This window comes from Entelurus aequoreus, linkage group LG02 (assembly GCF_033978785.1).
Source record: "Entelurus aequoreus isolate RoL-2023_Sb linkage group LG02, RoL_Eaeq_v1.1, whole genome shotgun sequence".
NCBI lineage: Eukaryota > Metazoa > Chordata > Actinopteri > Syngnathiformes > Syngnathidae > Entelurus > Entelurus aequoreus.
Genome location: NC_084732.1, coordinates 64954669 through 64976758, shown reverse-complemented (window position 1 = coordinate 64976758; position 22090 = coordinate 64954669). Strand labels below are relative to the sequence as shown.

General features: G+C 37.5%; 1 protein-coding gene across 1 annotated transcript; it reads left to right on the top strand.

The window, feature by feature from the left end:
* Positions 1-3037: 3037 nt before the first annotated feature.
* Positions 3038-22090, top strand: atp6v0d1 (ATPase H+ transporting V0 subunit d1). Its single transcript, XM_062030562.1, has 8 exons — positions 3038-3258; positions 7003-7174; positions 10694-10872; positions 10978-11057; positions 12445-12522; positions 14343-14519; positions 14626-14703; positions 21003-22090. Exons 1-8 carry the CDS (start codon positions 3132-3134, stop codon positions 21162-21164), a joined length of 1053 nt encoding a protein of 350 aa, XP_061886546.1. The 5' UTR covers positions 3038-3131; the 3' UTR covers positions 21165-22090.

The window sequence follows — 22090 nt, the reverse complement described above, 5'->3', positions numbered from 1 at the left end:
TAGCAATGCTGTTGCTAATGACGCCATTGAAGCTAACTTAGCTACGGAACCTCGACAGAGCTATGCTAAAAACATTAGCTCTGCACTTACGCCAGCTCTCATCTGCTCATCACGATACGTGCTCACCTGCGTTCCAGCGATCTACGGTACGACGAAGGACTTCACCCGATCACCGATGCGGTCGGCGGCCCGGAGACGGAGGAAGTCAAGGTGAGGTCGGCGGCTAGCGCGTCTGCTATCCATCTCAAAGTCCTCCTGGTTGTGTTGCTGTAGTCCGTCGCTAATACACCGATCCCACCTACAACTTTCTTCTTTGCAGTCTCCATTGTTCATTAAACAAATTGCAAAAGATTCACCAACACAGATGTCCAGAATACTGTGGAATTTTGATATATATATATATATATATATATATATATATATATATATATATATATATATATATATATATATATATATATATATATATATATATATATATATATATATATATATATATATATATATATATATCTGTTAGTAATTATTCAAATATATTTATTTAATTTTGTCCCATTTGGCCCTCCATATTAATATATATATATATACATATATATATATATATATATATATATATATATATATATATATATATATATATATATATATATATATATATATATATATATATATATAATAATTACTTCGTTATGGGGCGGTAGTGGGTAGAGTGGCCGTGCCAGAAACCTGAGGGTTGCAGGTTCGCTCCCCGCCTCTTGACATCCAAATTGCTGCCGTTGTGTCCTTGAACAGGACACTTCACCCTTGCCCCCGGTGCCGCTCACACTGGTGAATGAATGATGAATGAATGACAGGTGGTGGTCGGAAGGGCCATAGGCGCAAACTGGCAGCCTCGCTTCCGTCAGTCTACCCCAGGGCAGCTGTGGCTACAAATGTAGCTTACCACCACCAGGTGTGAATGAATGATGGGTTCCCACTTCTCTGTGAGCGCTTTGAGTATCTAATAATAGAAAAGCGTGATATAAAATCTAATCCATTATTATTATTATTATGTCATCAATTAATTATAATTATAATTAAATACATACATGTGTTATCTATTATGTCATTTATGTATTTAATGTAAATCACATTCATTTATGTAATCATTTGATTAATTATTGATTCCATGATTTGATTAAATATGTAATGGTTTATCTAAATAATGATGACACACAATGTTTATTCATGTACTTAATTTGGCCCACCGTAGATCCCTTGCTGATATTGTGAGTGTATCCCCTTGCACAGGGGCGTGCACATGATTATAGAGGGGCAGGGGTTAAAGTCAGAAAAGGGCAGGAATTTTTTTTTTGGTCCTTTGCACAATATGGAAATTAATGTAAAATTAAATTGGCTAATAGGAAGCAAACTACTTAGCTGTGTGTCCTTTGTAGGTAAAAGTGATTGCCATTTCTTGTGTGTCAACAAATTGTGGTCATAATGAGTTAATTGACATTATCATAGGCTTGGAAGACATGAAAAACAACAAAACACTGGTTTATTATTAGGCTATTTATTGTTAAAGATAAGCACTTTAATATTGAACATTGAACAGTGCAACATGAACTTTGAAAAAAAATACAAAAATAAATACCCAAATGAAAAAAACTTCAATGTGAAAATCTGTCCTTCTTCCCTTAACTTGATGAAAACACCATCAAGTTGTAACTTATGGTCTTTCTCACTTAATGCTCAGACTAAACAACTGAAACGCAATACAGGGCCAAAAATATGGACCAGGGGCCAGTTTGTATCATTTCTTTTTTTGGCATTGTGCTGCAGGCATAATCAATTTGAATCAAGTTTAAATACAGGTGGCAATATTCCTAACAGATAACCTACATCTTATATCCCCAAAATGCTGAAATTATTATTATTAATAATAATAATAATAATTATTATTATTATTATTATTATTATCATTATCATTCTTATTATTATTATTATTGTTATTATTATCATTATTATTATTTTTATTTTGTTAACCCACACAGTAATAGCAAAGTCACAATAAACTTTATATCTAAAACTCTACTGTGAGAAAAATGTCACAGTGCACTTTATTTGGAAAATTAACCCGGTGTTTTATTTTGTATTTTGTACACTACTTCCTGTCCCGCACGATCCGCTCTGCTCTGTGCGGAATTGATGTGCCGTGCTCTGACGTCCGGCAAAAACAGAAGCTGGCACGTTGAATAATAGAATAATACAGCGTTTTTCTGATATATTACCCATATTAGATGATGAATAAGTGGACGGCGACTAGACCAGCATAACTCACAGGTTCAAGTGGTTTTAGAATGGCCTTCCCAAAGTCCTGACGTCTCCTCAGGGGTGCAGTTGGCTCTCTCTCCTCTCACTTACTCACTCACTCGCCCTCTCTATCTCTCTCTCTCTGGCGGAAGCGGCAGGCTCAAACAACCCGGTATTACAAGAAAACGTGGAGTTTTTGTACCGCTATTTTTTTTTGTTAGTTTTTTTTTTTTACATCCCTGACAGGAATTTATTAATGTTGTTTAAAGAAGAAAAAAACACATACACAGGCAGAGGGCACTTTTTAAGACGAGGCAAAAAGGGCAGGGGCTCAAGCACCCATAGGGCCCTATGTGTGCACGTGCCTGCATATATGTGTTATCTAATATGTCATTTATTTATTTAATGTAAATCACATTCATTTATATAATCATTTGATTAATTATTGATTCCATGATTTGATTAAATATGTAATGGTTTATCTAAATAATGATGACACACAATATTTATTAATTTACTTAATTTGGCCCACCGTAGATCCCTTGCTGATTTTGTGAGTGTATCCCCTTGCAAATATATAAACAGTACAATCTAATCCAGAACCAACACGAAACGAAAATGTGTTGTCTTTATACTTATCATGTCCCCCAAATAAATCAAATGTCAGCCTTTACACGAACATTACTTCCTTGCAAACACGATGCATGTACATGGGAAGGAACTGATGACTGATCAGGTGACAGTCACGTGGTGCAGTCAGCTGATGCTAAGGCTAATGCTCAGCAGCACCCAGGCAGACGCTTATGCGGCAGAGAAAGATCTGACGGCCTGACAGGATGCCTTTCTCCGAGCTTTATTTCAACGTTGATAACGGATACCTTGAGGGGCTGGTCAGAGGATTTAAAGCCGGAATATTGTCTCAGGCCGATTATTTAAACCTTGTACAATGTGAGACCCTCGAAGGTGAGTTAAATATGGTAACTAGTCGCTACCCTTCAAGCTAACATATGCTAGCTATCATTTTATGACTCCTACCCAGTTGTATGAATAATCCCTTTAATTTTGAGGCTGGTGATATATTTCATGTAGCGCGTCAATGTTGTTTGGCATTTTTCAACCGTTTCGAAAACTGAATTTAAGAGATACCCTTGTATCGAGCTAGCGCGATGCCAGCTTCAGTACGGGCAGGTTTCGAAGTATACTAGCTGAAATTAAATTATTTAATTTTTTAGTTTTGTTAGCTTAGCTGGTCGATGAATGAGAAGACGTTTCTCGTTTTCATGTGGTCTATCGCATAGACATCTTATAAGTAGACGCAGGATTGGCTGCTGTGACGCGAGAAATTGGGCCGCCATCTTGAAGTGGTGATGAGGAGCCAGCGAGCAGCCTAAACTGACAGTTGACAGGTACAAAACAAAGATGCCGGGCTGGTGTTCAGCGTTTTCCTGCTCAAATGAGCGGACTGTTGAAAATAGGAATCAGGGGATTACTTTTCACAAGTAAGATTTAACATTAACATGCTATCCATACACTTGGGTAAAACGGAATCCATCCTGTTTGGGTCCCACATCAACCTTAAGAAAGTCAATGACTTCACTATAAAAGTGGGTGACATTGTTATCACCAGGAAAGATGAGGTCACCTACCTAGGTTCCATTCTAGAGGCTAATCTTTCCTGTGATAAAATGGCAACCAAGGTAATCAAAAAAGGTCAACCAACGAACGAGATTTCTCTATAGAATCTCCTCTCTGGTCAACAAAAGCACCATGAGGATTCTGGCGGGAAATCTCGTTCAACCCTTTTTCGATTACGCATGCACCTCCTGGTACCCTAGCACCTCCAAAACCCTCAAATCTAAACTCCAAACATCTCAGAACAAGCTAGTCAGATTACTTCTAGACCTCCACCCCAGATCACACCTCACTCCTACCCACTTCTCCAAAGTGGGCTGGCTCAGGGTGGAGGACAGAGTAAAACAACTTGCACTGAGCCTAGTCTATAAAATACGCTACACTTCCCTGATACCGAAGTACATGTCAAACTACTTCCTTAACGACCGCCATAACCACAACACCAGGGGGAGCTCCACTAACCACGTTAAACCCAGATTCCGATCTAACAAAGGTCTTAACTCATTCTCTTTTTATGCCACATCAATGTGGAATGCGCTCCCAGCAGGGGTAAAAGAAAGGGCATCTCTATCCTCCTTCAAAACCGCAATAAAAGTACACCTACAGGCAACTTCAACCCTAAACTAACACCCTCCCCGGATTCTAAATAATCAAATGTAAATAATCAAATGTAGATACTTTTTCTTATGCTTTCTGATCTCTCTCTCTCTCTCTCTCTCTCTCTCTCTCTCTCTCTCTCTCTCTCTCTATGTCCACTACTTGCTGTACATATCATACCAAGGGAGACCTACACTGTTTCAATGTCCATTTCTCTGTTCTCAATTGTTGATGACTGAAGTGATGATAACAACCAAACCTAACCCCCTCTCCACATTCCACACCCCGGATTGTAAATAATGTAAATAATTCAATGTACATACTCTGATGATTATCTTGTGTGATGACTGTATTATGATGATATTATATATCTGATACTATATATCTGTATCATGAATCAATTTAAGTGGACCCCGACTTAAACAACTTGAAAAACGTATTCGGGTCTTACCATTTAGTGGTCCATTGTACGGAATATGTACTTCACTGTGCAATCTACTAATAAAAGTTTCAGTCAATCAATCAAAAACGTATTTTGTGAAAATAATATTACCACAGAGTTGGAAAGGAGCAAAGATCTTCGATAGTACTGAAATCGTAGCCGTTAGCAAACAAGAGTATGACCATAATAGTAACCATAATAATAACCATAATAATTCTGAATCCAGTGAAACAGATTGGTGGTTTTACCTGATATAAAGACTTTCAGGTGTTTATATATGTTTATGTTTAAGTATTTGGCAGACGCTTTTATTCAAAGTGACATACATAAAAAATACATATAAAACAATCACTGTAAACATTATAATTTAAGGGAAGAATGTAATACAAAATATCAATACAAAGTGTCAAGACAAAATAAACTCTCTGCTGCTGCAGCAACAGAGATACAGTCTATAGGTCCCTAAGATATATAGATATCTAATGTATTCATACATTGTTTATGTAGGATATACGCATGTATATACGTATAACCTAATCATATTGTTTCTTGAATTTAAAAATAGCTGACCATTTTTCCCCCCCTTCTCTGGGATTATATTCCCAGATTTGATCTCGGACGTCTGGTCACTTATAGCATATAAGAATATTCTATTACTGTTAAGCAAACTATGAATGATAAAACATGCCAAAACATGTGTCCTTTATCATAGCTACACGTATGACAAAAAAATGCGTGAAAATCAGTGGTATTCAGTGAGGTAAGATTAATTAAATGTGCTGACAGTTCATTGCTCCTGCCAAATGAATTGTGGAGCGGATCACCACTCCAAGATGGCGGGCCCGCGTCTCGTCAGCGCCAGTAGGCAGTAGCGGTTGATGCTGCGTCTACTTATAAGATGTCTATGGTCTATCGAGTGTTAGCCATTTTTAATGTTGTTAGCGTGGATGGACCGCATGTGACGAGAAGCGCTGTTATTGTGAATACCGGAAGTGTGTGACTGGTTCGAGAGGAGGGCTCTTGACAGTGGTTGTGTTATGGTAAATGGGTTATACTTGTATAGCGCTTTTCTACCTTCAAGGTACTCAAAGCGCTTTGACACTATTTCCACATTCACCCATTCACAAACACATTCACACACTGATGGCGGGAGGTGCCATGCAAGGCCCTAACCACGACCCATTAGGAGCAAGGGTGAAGTGTCTTGCTCAAGGACACAACAAACATGACGTGGTTGGTATAAGGTGGGGATCGAACCAGGAACCCCCAGGCTGCTAGCACGGCCACTCTCCCAACCGCGCCACATGTTTTATGAAGACTGAAGAGTTTCTGAAAATAACAAGTGCCTCTGGACTTCCTGCTTGCACTACATTTGACCAGACCCTCTGTAACATTGGTGGCAGCAGTGGATCTCAAGACTAGAGACATTTCTTTATTTTAATAATAATAATAATAATACATTTTATTTGGTGTAGCGCTTTTCAGAGTACTCAAAGACACTTTACAGGATAAAAAATTAAAATATATAAAACAGTTCAAAGTAATAATATAAAATACAGGAAATGTAAAAGCAGTACATTGTAAAATACATAATAATAAAGGACAATTACAAGACGGGACATTACAGGACACAGAACACTAATCACATTTTCAGCCCACTTTCCGGCCTTCACAATAATAGTGTAATGTGTCACATCCGGTACAACTGCGCTAACAGAATAAAAAAAATAGCTTCCTAAAGATAGGTGTTTAAGTTGGGTGTAAATGGCTAAAAAAAGACAAACTCGCACACGGTAAAATAGCTTGTAGCATGGTTATGTATGGAGACTTTTTTCGTTTAGTATGATTTTATAGTTTGGCTTTTAGAATCTTGTAATTGCAGGTAAGAATGTTTAACTTATACTTACCATCATTTAGTTACACTCAGTTCTCTGCTCATTAAAGTAATGTTCTTGCACTTAAATGTGCTTATAATGTTAAAAATGTTGTTGCATTATTAGAATGAGGTTCAGTTGCTCTCTCCTTTCTTCCTCCAGACCTGAAGCTGCACCTGCAGAGCACAGACTATGGCAGCTTCTTGGCCAACGAGGCATCACCTCTCACTGTGTCCGTTATTGACGACAAGCTAAAGGAGAAGATGGTAGTGGAGTTTCGCCACATGAGGAACCAGTCATATGAGCCACTGGCCAGCTTCATGGATTTCATCACGTGAGAAAATGTGTCTGTGGGAAGATGTTACACATCATAGCATTCTCTTTATTCACTGAACAACTTCAACATTATGGCCACTAATGATGGAACCTGAACTCTTTGGCTCCCAAACAATTAATTTTGTCTCATAAATCGCCTTATATCTTAGCCTACAGTAGGGCTGGGCGATATGTTAAAAAATGTTCACGATATTTGTATATCAGCCGCTCTCATTTGATATCACAATTGTGTACATAGTTTTTATTCAGACAGTTTTAAAGCTTACTTACTAAGAACTATAGAAACTAGATATTAGTTCAACATTTTAGTAATATACTGAGTAAATGACAAAGCAAATTAAATAAGGTGAATATTTAAAGTAGGGATGTAAGAATTTGAAAATGCCGTGTACCGGTTATTGTGACCAAAACTATCACGATTACACTTATCGTTTTTGTCACAGTATTGTGGAATGTGCTAATGAAGTACTTATGCACACACAATGACATGTTTTAAAGGGGCCCTATTATGCAAAGCTAACCTTACGTACTTGTTGCTACCTGTTTTTGTGTATCTGGAATCCTTGTAGGTCTAAAAAATGTGAAATCAAACCATGGAGGCATGGCGAAGACATTTAGATATTTTTTGAGCGGTTTGGAATTAGAGACTTTAGTGACATATTTTGCCTTAGTTACATCAGCCTAAGGCTGGATGATATTGCGGAAAACTGTATTATGTGTTTTTATATCGGTCAACATCGATAATTATTAATATTTTTTATGACCTATCAAAAATAAGGACCAAAAGAAAAATGTATTAAATGTAAACATTTTGGAATTTTTTTTACCGTCATCTGATTAGAATCCCATTAGCCATCAAGGCAGAAAGAAAAGGAAATGTCAACACAACCATGAAAAACACTTCCATCCATCCATTTTCTACCGCTTAGTCCCTTAGGCTCCAGCGCCCCCCTCTACCACGATCTCAGCTTCAATCGGGCGGAAGGCGGGGTTAACAAAATTCTAAAATCATACTAAACACTTAACAATAACCTCTTAGAATAAAAGTGGAAACATAAGAAAGATGTAAGAAATGTTTAATAAAGTGGAAACATAAGAAAGATGTAAGAAATGTTTAATAAAGTGTAACAAAATAGTGTGTGAAAATGTAAACCGAGAGAAACCTGAGTAGAAGTACTTTCTGCAGGTTAACTGCTCAAGGGTGAGCACGGCTAAGATGGTGTGGTCTTACTCATTACAAGCGCATTCGTCTGACTACGTTCCATTTGTAAAAAGAAATAAACTGCACTACTATCAAGGACACTTTTCCTGTTTTATCGACAATGTCTTTGCTCTCTGCAACACTCATTTTTAGTTACTCTTCTTACTCAAAAATCAACCACGAGACAATGGCGTAACCAAACCTGATAGTTGATAGCGTTACCCGATTGGGCGTTAGTGTGTCACTCCCACTGATCAGTGATCACTTACTTAAGTTTCTTTCAACGTTTAGAAAGAAAATATATCAAACGTTTTATTGAACACATTTTTTTAATATCGATTACGTGTCTATCACGATATACTGTATATGGTTATTGTTTAATAGCCCGGCCCTACATCAGCTGATATCTCCATATATGGGCAGAGGTTTGCTCGAAGAGCTTTGCTTTGTTGTAGTCACTATGTCCCTTCTTTTTTCTCTATCCTCTTGTTGTGCGGCAGACTGGCCCGTACATATACATACATGCATGCTAAAATCCTGCGCTGTTGCCATTTTTAATCAAAAGTAGCCTATAGTTCTAACTTACATCTGTCAGTAGATTCGAAATGGAAGTGATAAAAACTACAACATGGCTGACCGGAGAAGACACAGTTGAAGTGGAGACATGTAAATAAGACTGCCCACAAAACGGTGCATCCTGAAGGGACGTTCATAAAAAGGCTTAAAGATAGTCTGTAAAACATATTCTAAGCAAAAATATTGACCAAATCACCACCAGTACATGTTATATAGACCAGTGGTCCCCAACCTGTTATGTTTTTTATTTTTTTTGTCATAAAGAAATACAATCGTGTGTGCTTACGGACTGTATCCCCGAAGACTGTATTGATCTATATTGATATATAATGTATATATTGTGTTTTTTATGTTGATCTAATAAAAAAAAGAAAAACTTTTTTTTTTTTTTTTAAATTTCTTGTGCGGCCCGTTACCAATCGGTCCACGGACCGGTACCGGGCCACGGCTCGTGGTTGGGGACCACTGATATAGACCACAAGGAAGTGTTTTAAATGTAGAAAAAAATCGACCCCTTTAGCCTTTTTTTTCATTCAATAAGAAAAATATACTCACAATATACTTTCTTGGCAGAAGAAACATTACTGCATACTCTGGCTTCTTAAGAGCCATATTATTTGTTTTTGAGTGTTTGAACATATTCATCTTCTTCCATTTTGATTTGTAAAGGTTTTATTGTTTTTTTTATTGGGGGCTACACTTCCAATTAATGGCATGTCACGCAAGTTCACCTGTTGTAGACACCATCTCATTATTCTTTCGAGTACAGTTGTCCTTCACTACATCTCGCTTCAAATATTGCAGCTTCACTACATCGCTATTTTTAAAAAACGTAACTTTTTTTCAAAGCATAATCAACATATTTTTGGTCAAAATAAAGTGTTAAATGAAATCTTATTTATGTTTTATACTGTTTGTATTACAGTGTAATATTTGTCTTATTTTTATCACTGTATTATGTTGTGGCCATCGATAAAGATATTCACCAAGTTAATTTTGGCACTACTGTATCTTTACTGCGACAAGTCAGTTGACCAACTTTTGTCAGAACAACTTTTTGATGCATTTCATTTTCCACGCCTGCCTCATCAATAACACATCTTCACAATGGTGAGCCTTAGACACAAGCGATCACAAAAGAGGAGACGTGAGACTCGACTTGACTCGGAGCGCCATTATTGCTAAAAAGTCAGCTGCTGTCAATGCTTGGCAGACATAATAACAAGAGGGGAAAAAAGAACATAAGTGACTTTGTCCTTTGTCAGTGCAGCATTGTGGGAAAAAGATACTCTCGTTGCAGGAAGAGAAAAAAACTATTTTTTAAATCGTCCACAACAAACAATTTGATTTAATCTTTCAAATCAATATATTGCCCAGGCCCAGCCCCTTTTATTGAGGTCTAATAGAAGAGGTTGTAAAAAAAAAAACATACACTGATAAAAGTGGTCAATTTGGATTGACAGTATCAGAGTTTAAAAGGTTATATGGCCGAATAGCTACAATAGATGAGGTGAACTAACTAAAACAGACTGGTGATCCAGGGTTGTTGAGATAATGATGCTCATTATTCCATTCTAGTGTCTCTTTAATTTATTTTCTACTGCTTATCCTGTTAATTGTTACAGGTGAGCTGTAGCCTATTCCAGCTGACTTAGGGGCAGTCACTCACATGATTTAACCTAGACTGGACGGCCAAGTGTGAAATGTTCCTGATTACTTTGTTTATCTTGGTAACCGTAGGTACAGTTATATGATTGATAACGTCATCCTGCTTATAACGGGAACCCTTCACCAGCGGGCCATCGCTGAGCTGGTGCCAAAGTGTCACCCATTGGGCAGCTTTGAGCAGATGGAGGCGGTGAACATCGCTCAGACTCCAGCTGAGCTGTACAACGCCATCCTGGTGGACACACCCCTCGGTAATTATCCACATAGCAGTCAAGCGTACACTATATCGGATTGTCTAGAACAGAAGGTAATGATACATTTATGAAAAAAACATACAACTTTTGTTTTGCTTTCAGCTGCATTTTTCCAAGACTGTATATCTGAGCAGGACTTGGATGAAATGAACATCGAAATCATCCGTAACACACTCTACAAGGTAAAAGATTGACTGTGTGATGTTGGTAATGTACTTGTCCTAGACATAATTCATCAAATAAAGGATTGGACTCAAACAATAATATTGCTTTTGTGTGAAAATATGTAGTAGGGATAGGCGATATGGCCTAAAATCGATATTACGATATATATTGCAGCCTCCTGTGCTAATGATATATATCGGGATATATTATTTGGCATGTTAATTTTGATAATAGAATCATTTCTAAAGACTTACAAGGGCTCCTATATTAAATTTGTATAATTTTAATTAGGGCTATCAAAATTAATGAGTTAACTCATGTGATTAAATAGTGCATTAATCATAAACTACTTTGAATGAACCTGCCATTAATTTTGACCGAACAAGCTCTTTTACCTTAAACGCTATACGGTCAGTGATCAGATAAATGCATGCTTCCGTACACAAATGAGTGAAGAGACTCAGACTGGTGTTCTCGCTGGAAAATTTCACTGTAAAATACAGCCTGAAAGAACTTACAGTATATAAAACTGTTACCAAGTGTGTGCAAATAAATCACTTGCATTCAAGTACAACTTCTAAAAACGTTCCTGGAAGACATTCTGACAATAAGATTGTATTTGTGTACAAGTATCTGTGTCTTTTCTAAGGCAAATTATAATTGTGCAAGCAAGTAATCAGTTGCAATTAATCATGAATAATCCAAATTTCAAAATGTGATTAATCATGATCATTCCAAAATGTATCTTTTATTTTATTTTTTTAAATATCATATGACAGTCCTAATTTTAATATGTGTTCATATCTGGCCTACTTTCTGTTGTAACATGGTTCTATACATGTAATAAGCACCTATTCTTATGTTGTTTGGATAAATTAGTTTTGGGCGGTAGTAGTGTGGGTATTGATCCAATATTAGGTAGTTACAGGAGCAGTATTGGTCATATCAATGCTGATACTTCAACATTTCAAGCTCATTGAATGATTTTCATTTTTATGAAACTATTATTATCAGACAAAACACAGAAATGTGTGATCATGTCAACTGATATTAAAATGATTTCCTTATTCCCCTTTGTTATATACAAAATGTATGATAAAGTAAAAAAAAAGAAAGCAAAAACTATATACTGCTCTTATTTCTTGAGTTTAAAAAAAAATGCCAAAAACAATTTTGTGATAATAAAAAATACTGATCTAATAGCTTTAGCAATAACTGATATTATACTTTGTATCATTTCTGTTAATATTTGTTAGCTTAGCGGTTAGCATGACTTCCCTCAATGGTGTATAGTGTAGCGTGCTAATATGTAATTGATAATGTCATTTCTGATAGGGATAGTGGTTCAGTATTCTGTTCTACCATAATTATATAATTGTTTGCTCTCTCTATTGATCTTCTCAGGCTTATCTAGAAGCATTCTATAAGTTCTGTTCCAACCTGGGAGGAACCACAGCTGATACCATGTGTCCCATCTTAGAAGTAAGTGCATGCTTGACATTTTAACTCATTCTGTTTTCATTCGTTCATTTACAATCTAATGTAAACTGCTTATTTGATTATATGATATAGATGAGAAGTTTATTTTCATGGAGAAGCAAAACATCAAGAAACAAACCAGAAAAAAAGTTGTACTTGGTTTGGTGAAATAAGTGTTTGATGCGCTCCTAATTGTCTGAATCGTGACCTTGACAGACTGGTTCACTAAATTAACTCAAATCCAAATCTAACCTTTTTTATTCTGGATTTTTGTTGGTTTTTCATCTCTGTGGAAAAAAACTACCACAACAATATGAACAATTCATGTATTTATACAGTGCTTTTGGAATGTATTCATGTTAGGGCTGGGCGATATGGCCTTTTATTAATATCTCGATATTTTTGGGCCATGTCACGATACACGATATATATCGCAATATTTTGCCTTAGCCTTGAATGAACACTTGATGCATATAATCACACCAGTATGATGATTCTACGTGTCTACATTGAAACATTCTTGTTCATACTGCATTAATATATGCTTATTTTAAACTTCCATGCAGAGTGGGAAATCACAACTAAGTCAATCTAGCAAAACTGTATTTATTAAACAGTTATTAAGCAGTGGCACAAACATTCATGTCATTTCCAAAACAGAAAGTGCAAGATTGTCAGAGACATTTTAAAACAAGCTATTAGTGCACTTTTGTGCTTGATGTCACTAAGATGACATATCAAAACAACACTAAATTAAAGTAGACTTTTTGTACAGAACGCCACTACAATAGTTAAAAACCAATAAAGGGCACTTTTGTGCATGATGTCACACAAGATATTTCAATAACTGTCAAATAAAAATGAGCTGCATAATAGGAACTCAAATAGTATATGTCCTTCGTTCTGTGGAAGGTTCCTGCGGACGTTACCTCCTTCTGTTGTTGACTTTTGTTGAGTTTGAAGCACTCTTCATTCTCTAGCGGGTGACTTTTCAAATTATGCTACAAATTAGCAGTGCTGCTACTTTTTGTAGCAACGCTTTTGCTGCATAATTGTTCAACATATTCCCGCTTTAAGCCAAACCACCGCCACACGATGGAGCTTGTGCTGTTTTTCTTGGGAATTAATTATTCCTCCATTTGTTACCAGATTCACACCTTCTCTCTCTCGTATTACCACTCGCACCACTCCGCTAGCATCACAGCTAATGTTACCCATGTCGCTACCTCTCTGCTCCACGAGACCGTGTGACGTTGCACGCATGACAGTAAGTGACGTATGTAAGAAGGTGTGCTTGTTTTTGATGTCTCTGTGAGAAAGAGAGACAAAAAGTGTGAAATGCCTGTAGTCTAATGCCCGCAGCTAAAAGCAACTGTGTGAGAACATATACGGTACTCGAATATCACGATATAGTCATTTTCTATATCGCACAGAGACAAACCCGCGATATATCGATATATCGCCCAGCCCTAATTCATGTGATTTCTTAGTTTTTTATTTTTAATACATTTACAAATGAAAAGCATAATCACATTATAGGGTATTGTGTGTAAAATTTTGAGGACATAAATGAATTTCCATTTTGGAATAAGGCTATAAAATAACAAAATGTGGAAAAAGTGAAGCACTGTGAATATTTTCCGGATTAACTGAAAGGCGGTAAAATTACAAATGACCAGGGTATCAAATAACTATTTCACATTGTAGAGCCTGTAAGCCATTATACCAACCTTAAATGTAATTATTTGACTAAAGGCGCCGTTCTCCCACAATGTTTATGTAAAATATAAATTGTAACACAAACCCATCAATCTTTGCTGCAGTTTGAGGCTGACAGAAGAGCCTTCATCATCACCATCAACTCGTTTGGCACAGAGTTGTCTAAGGAGGACCGTGCTAAGCTCTTCCCTCACTGTGGGAAGCTTTACCCAGAAGGCCTTGCTCAGTTGGCTCGGGCAGACGACTACGAGCAGGTCAAGGCTGTGGCGGACTACTATCCTGTAAGTGCTAAAACATGTTATGCTTTTTCTTTGCACGTTGGGCCTTCTTTCTGTTTTGTTAGCATCCAATTGTGCGACAAAACACATTTGCTTATGTCCTCTTCAGGAGTACAAGTTACTTTTTGAGGGTGCTGGCAGCAACCCAGGTGACAAAACGCTGGAGGATCGCTTCTTTGAACATGAGGTGACAAACGCACACAAGCAAATGCAACGCCTGCTTGCTTATGGCCTTTGTTTAGCTTTTTCTTTGTATCAATAACAAATATATGCATAGGCTACTTTCGGGGAACACTATACAAGGAATAAAAGAACAGAACCATAGAACTGATACATTTAAAACACAAGTCTATTAAAAAGATAATGAAGAAAATCACTTGAATTCTTGAATCAAAATGTAATCACCTGTTTCTTGTCCCACTTTTGATATTTCCTAAAAGTTTATTCAATATCCAGCCATTACTTTTTAGCTATGTTGCTAACTATCAAACAGACAGACAAATAAACCAGAGCGAATACATAGCCTCCCAGCGAAGTTGATCAATTGAGGGATGAATAAAATTGGCTTGTCTGTGCATGTTTATTTTGTTCGTTTGTCGCTTCCAAACAGGCTGCAAGGGGGTCATTCACTCTTTGCATCATTCTCAGCAGCTGGGCGTCTTAGTTCCATTTCAGGAGTAAATTCTCTCGTCAGTCATCCACTTGTCTGTCTGTGGGTGGAAGCGGTGCCGCTGGCGTAAACACACAGAGCAGTTAACGCTTGTAACAAAAACGAAGTAGAAATAATCCGGAAATGTAATCACTTGTTATGTATCCAAATTTCCTGAAAGTTTAATCAAAATCCGCCCATATATTTTTAAGTTGTGTTGCTAATTAATTAAACAAACAAACAAACGGAGGCGAAAACATTTGGCCTTTTTCCACCGAAAATTCCGGAACTTTAGGTTCTTGGAACCTCTATCTCCTGGAACTTTAGGTTGCTGTAGAAGTGTGTTCTGTAGGGATGATGTTCGAAAACCGGTTCTCCAGATGCTTCGTTAAGAAAAGAACCGATTCCATGGATTCGAGTCCCTTTTTGAGAACCGGTTCCCGTTATCGAAGCCACTATACCGTATTTTCGCGACCATAGGGCGCACTGTATTAAAAGGCGCTGTGTCAGTTACGGGTGCTATTTCTGTATTTAAAGCATAAATAACGCGCAGCGTATTTTTGGGCGCAGGCATGGTTAAACATACGCTAGCTTAAAACGTACGCTAGCTTAAAACATACGCTAGCATGCATGGACGCTGTTTTAAAAAGGCAGCAGGAGCAAAGCTGAGTTCGGTTGTACTTTATTGAAGTATTTATCAATGTACTCACATTATTTTTTGATCAATCCGCATCCACAAATCCATCAAAGTCCTCATCTTCTGTGTCCGAAATGAACAGCTGGGCAAGTTCTCATCAAACACGCCAGACTCCCTCTCGTCATTTTCAAAGTCAGTCTCGTTGCCGTGAGGGCTCGTCGGAAAAGCTGCCGGCTTTTGCGAAAGCTCGAACAACAGTGCAAGAAGGCACGTTAGCTCAAGCATTCCACGATCCATTCACAAATTGTGGCGTAACTCGCCTGACGCTGCCTCCCAGTTTTTGTGAAGCTGTGTTCGTCTGTCATCCATGACGCTCACAACTTCACTTTGAACGTCCTGTTTACACCCATGTCCAGCGGTTGGAGTTCCTTCGTCATGCCTTAATGATGACTCCAGGTGGAAACTTCTCTTTCGGCAGCGTCTTCCCCTTGAAAATCACCATAGGTGGCAGTTTCTGTTCATTAGCATAGCAAGTTAGCACAACAGTAAAAGCCGACTTCTCTTGCCCCGTTGTGCGTATCAATTCGCTACCGTTCTGGTCCCTTTCTTCTCCACAGTGTGCTTCACCGAAAGTGAGCGCCACCTCGTCCATGTTGGTGATGTGTTTGTCGGCAATTTTTTTTATTTACAACGCACATAGCAGCACTATATGCTCACTGGGGACGTGCCTTTAGCGTCCTCTCTCACCTGAAACCTTCACCCTTTAACGTCCGCATGCTGTCCTCAGTCACGTCCTCCTTTCCTTCATATAAACAGCGTGCCGGCCCAGTCACATAACATCTACGGCTTTTGGAACTCAGTGCACACACAAGGTGCACACAACAACCTATCTGGATTCGATAAGAGATTTGATAAGGAATCGGTTCGATAAGAGGATTCGATAATGGCATCGACATCGATAATTTCTTAACGAACATCATCACTAGTGGTTTGTGTTTCCACCGCATTTCACAGTTCAGGTTAGTTTTTACAAATCAGGATAATGTATGGAGGAGTGGTTTAGTATATTTCTACACTGATACCATGTAAATAAACAGACAATATAAGGTCACAGTTCTTCCACTAAAAAGTAAGAAAATTAAATTCAAAGCAATAATATACAAAATGATGTGATTTAAAAAAAATATATATATATATATAAAAAAAAAGTGTACCAAATTGTTAAAAAAAAGTCTGACTTTTGTCCACAGTGTCTAACATTTTTAGTCAGAAAGTTGTTCTCTCGGTTAATGACTTCATGACGGTCAGGCGCTTCCTTTTGTTCCATTTCAGCTGTAAATGACAATGTATAAATAATAAATGTCAGGGTTTATCTCACGCCGACAACACAAACACCTCGGCTTTAGCGTTAGCTTGTCAGTTTAAGCATTCGGTTCACTCGGGTTGAGGCTAACATCTACACAAATGGAGTGTCCCTGACTACTTTTACAACATGTAATAAAGTAAATAGTTAATATTTGATTTCATTTACTTTCGTTCCACTCTTGTAATACCTTCTTTATTTGACATTTATCCAACAAAGTATAGTAAGCAGCTGAGGTCTTTGCTTCCGGTCTGGCATCATACTCTTCTGTAAAAATAAAATACGTTTAAAAGAGTCTGTCAACTTCTCATTGCGTTTCGTATCAAAATGAAGTTTGTAAAAAATAATAAACAACATAAAACTGCATGTAGTTTAAAGACTACGGCTGAGTAAAAACACTGCAAGATAGTTCCAGCATTCTTCAGCACAAAGATGCCCCACAAAGTTCCTGCAAGTCGGAAGTTTCTTTTGTTCTATTTTCTTTCCATTGTCAAGCTTGTTGTAATAGAAATACACAACAAATGAGAAATAAACACGTCGTCTAGCATTCTGTAAATGGCGCTGTGGCGGCCCTGTGTTCGTAAAATACATTTTAGGAACGCCCCAAACTGTATTCAATCAATCAGCGGTCGACAGCAGAGCCCGCCCCTGATAAGGTTTCGAGAAACTTCCAAAAGTCCCACCTAGCTGGCAGGAACTCTGAAAAGTTCCTGAAGAACTAAATCTACCCCGGGGGTTTTTGGTGGAAACACAGGGGGAACTTCATTTACCCGGATAAAAGGGAAAGTTCCTGGTCAAATTTCCTGTGGTGGAAAAGGGCCGATTAGCAAAAAATGGCAGTGAACAAAGATACAGGGCAGTAAGTATAATTAAATGATGCGCTATTGTCTAATTTGCATAATTGTCCATGACACAAAACATATGGTTTGTGTGTGGATAGTTTAAATGGAGCTTTTTTTGTCATGTGCAACCATCTCATTTTTGTAAACCTTATATAACAAGAGAACATTACGTTAATGACATTATTGTTTCATTTCATTCTGTAGTCGACGCTTGTGCATGAGTCATTCAACACATATTTAAACATTACATTTAAAACATCTATGATGTTTCTTGGGATCCATGTAAGGTTGCACATTTGTTGAACATAATACACACGTCATTGTTGGTCTGATATGTATTACATTAATGGACAGATGTGTAATAATGTGTGAATAAGTCAGCTTTGGTAGGTGCTTATGAGGTATGTTAAAAGACAGATTTATGATGCCATCTACTGTATGACAAGCTCCACAAGCCGTCCCATTGTAATGTGTGAGCGATGACTACCATGTCAAATCCAACCACAACAAAAGAAAAATGGACCCCAAACTACGGCTGCTCGATTTTGAGAAAAAAACTTATTTGCGATTTTTCTCTCAAAAATTGCGATTGCGATTTTACTTGCAATTTTTATGTTGTACACAAAAAAATGGATAAAACTGCAAAAATAACAAGTGAGGGCAGACATGTTACTTTTAGACCGTCAATCTACATATTCTTGTCTCAAAGTGCCACACATTAGAACAATATGCAAAAATGTACTTTAAAGATTTGGCTTTATGCTGACAGGACTCAGAGCTTTTGTCTACATCATTATCTTCAACTGAAAAAAAAATCGATAAAAACTATACAGGGATTATAATGTAATGTAATCATATTATATAATATTAATTCAAGTAACCATTTATAAGGGCACACTTTTATTTTTGTAATTACTGTACAATTGTTTACCATTGTACTGTAATTGGAAGGTAAGTAACTTTATGATAAATAAATAAACAAACAAAAAAAATTAAATGGACTTATTTCTGTAAGCAAAAATTCAACCCAAATACTGAACATCTTTAAGTGCATTTGTTTCCCAGTTGGAAAAACTAGGTCTGAAGTTGTCTTTTTGTTTTTTGCATTCACGTGATCATGGCATTCTTGCACATTCGTCCGTTTTGATGGGCTCATTTTGCCCATTCGATTTGAAACTGAAAAATTACCACAAATGGACATTTGGGTTGGTAGTCATATTTTTTCCTCCTAATTAATGTTACTTTGCGGCACTTCTCACAAGCGAGTCTTCGGTAGAGAGACTGTCTTTCTGTGCTTCCTGTGTGTGTGTGTAAAGTTGGCGACAAAGATTGTAAACTGAAAAGATAGCTCACTGCGTTCAGTTAATTTTTCGGTTAAGTAAACACGCTTAGGTTCTGAGAGCCTTGCAGAGAGCTGGATGTCTATCTCCCTGTTTGAAGCGAGGGAGGAAGAAACGTAAAGCACCAATTCTGATTGTCGAACATGTCTGTTACTGAAATGCCGGTATTGGAGGAGGAAAATTAACAACAACCTTTTGCGGTTACGTTATCAATTTGATGTTGTTTACCGTATTTTCCGGACTATAAGGCGTTTTTAAAATCTGTGTTTTTCCCTCAAAACTCAACAGTGCGCCTTATAACCTGGTGCGCCTAATGAACGGAATAATTATGGTTTTGCTTACCGACCTTGAAGCAATTTTATTTGGTAAATGGTGTAATGATAAGTGTGACCAGTAGATGGCAGTCAAACATAAGAGCTACATGTAGACTGCTCTGTGATGGCAATATGACTCAAGTAAACAACACCAACATTGTATATGTTCCATTGAAAATATAGAACATTACACACGGCGCTCAAAAATCTATCAAAATGTTTTAGTATGACTTTGGTAAGCTATGAAGCCGCACCGCTTGATGGATTGTCGGCACATTAAACATAACAGTATTATTATGGTGTGTACATAAGGTAATATTATGCAAAAGAAATGTTTCTTACCTTCTGATCTGTATTTGGGATCTGCATAAATCCGCCTTTGTAGTCCGTGCCGACACCGTATTCGTTAAAAGCTTCTTCTTTTTCTCCATCTTCTTATGGGACATTCATCCTCCGCTGTTGCCATTTCTAATATAAAGTAGTGTAAAGTTCTTACTCATAATCTATCAGTAAACTCGCCATGAAAGCGCTAAAACATACCGGTGTAGTGAGTTTACATTATTCACCCAAGGAACTGTAGTTATTAGAGGGTTCCGGTCAGACAGTTTTTCAGGGGACACATTTCCGGCCTTGTTGTTGTTTCCAGATGAGGAGATGCTGCTCCGTTATTGATTTAAGTAAAGTCTGAATGTAATTAAAACAGTTAGCTCCATCTTTTGACACTTCTTCCACTCCCGTCCTTGCACGCTACACCGCTCCAACAAAGATGACGAGGAGAAGACGCTGCCGAAGGTGAGCCACGTAAATAAGACCGCCCACAAAACGGCGCATCCTGAAGCGACTGTCAGTAAGCGGCTAGAAAATAATCTGTAAAACATAATCTATGCAACATTTTGACCAAAGAACCACAATTACATGTTATGTAGACCACAAGGAAGTGTTTTCAATTTACAAAAAAATAAAATAATAATATGACTCCTTTAATGCGCCCTATAATCTGGTGCGCCTTGTATATGAAAAAAGGTTGAAAATAGACCATTCATCGGCAGTGCGCCTTATAATCCAGTGCGCCCTATGGTCCGGAAAATACGGTAATCGTGCAGCCCTAACCCAAACTTTCGGTGACGGTCAAACTGTAATTGTAGCGAGCTGCCACATATACTGTATGGTACATACTGACTTTACTTTATATAGCATTCTCCAGCAGTTTTTGCAGAACATGATGCCCCCGGGACAAGTGAAATGTCTTCTTTTAAGGATTTCTGCCAATTCTCTTGGATTGTCATGCTAGCACTTCTTCCTTAATTATTCTTCCTTAATTATTCTTCATTTTTCCTGCAGGTGAAACTGAACAAACTGGCTTTCCTCAATCAGTTCCATTTCAGTGTTTTCTATGCCTACGTCAAACTCAAGGAGCAGGAGTGCAGGAACATTGTCTGGATCGCCGAGTGCATTGCCCAGCGGCACCGTGCCAAGATTGACAACTACATTCCTATCTTTTAAATGCCCTCTTACACTTTTTTTTCTTCCTTCCACCTCCATGTCATTCAGTCCTTTGATTTAGTCTGTCCACTCCCGCCTTGGTGTTAAGTGATCTCATGTCCTCATGCTAAGCAGTCTCCATTTTTAATGTGTAAGTGTGAGTTGACCCTCAAGAGACCATGTTAAAATAGACCTTTTACAACAATCATGATTGTTGTAAAAAATGCATTGATTATAAGCAGTTGACACCATTGGTTATGGTGTCAACTGCTTATAATCAATTCATCTGTTTTATATCAGTTCAATGCAGGTAATATCAACTTTATTCAGGATTCCAGGTTGTGGAAAATCTTCAACAAAATGCCTGGAATTATGATCTGCAGCACATGTAAATCAGAGGTTTGAAAAACTACAAAAATAGGAGTTAGTTTGTTTCAATTATTTTTTAAAGCCCCAGCGGGTAAATGCACTTAACACTAATCAAAAGTGGACAACTTGGTATGCTTGTGTGTTGTAAGGTGATGAACATTATTTTCTTAAACTCCTCATTTGAATCTGTCAATTTAGATCCATAAACAGACTTAATGGAGAAAAAAACTGGAATATCAAAGAAAGGGATTCCTCAGATTAACCTGCTATATAAAGCTTATTGTCATGCTTCTCAAAAACTATTGTGTAAAATGTAAGTCCCTATCCTCTGCAAACTAGAGTGTTGTCGGATGTAAGATGCAAAAGTTTGCATTTTGCATCAAAGCTGTTGTATTATTGTATACTACAATGAGGCATGTTGTGTGTCAGTGTAAAAAATGGCTATTTAAAGATTAGATTATGGAGATTGATTGTGGTTTCATTCATGCTGTACAAATTGCTTCATAGCTGTTTGATGTATTTCCTGTGAAATGCGTTGTAAATGTGACAAAAATAAAGAAGATTATGTGCACACCGCA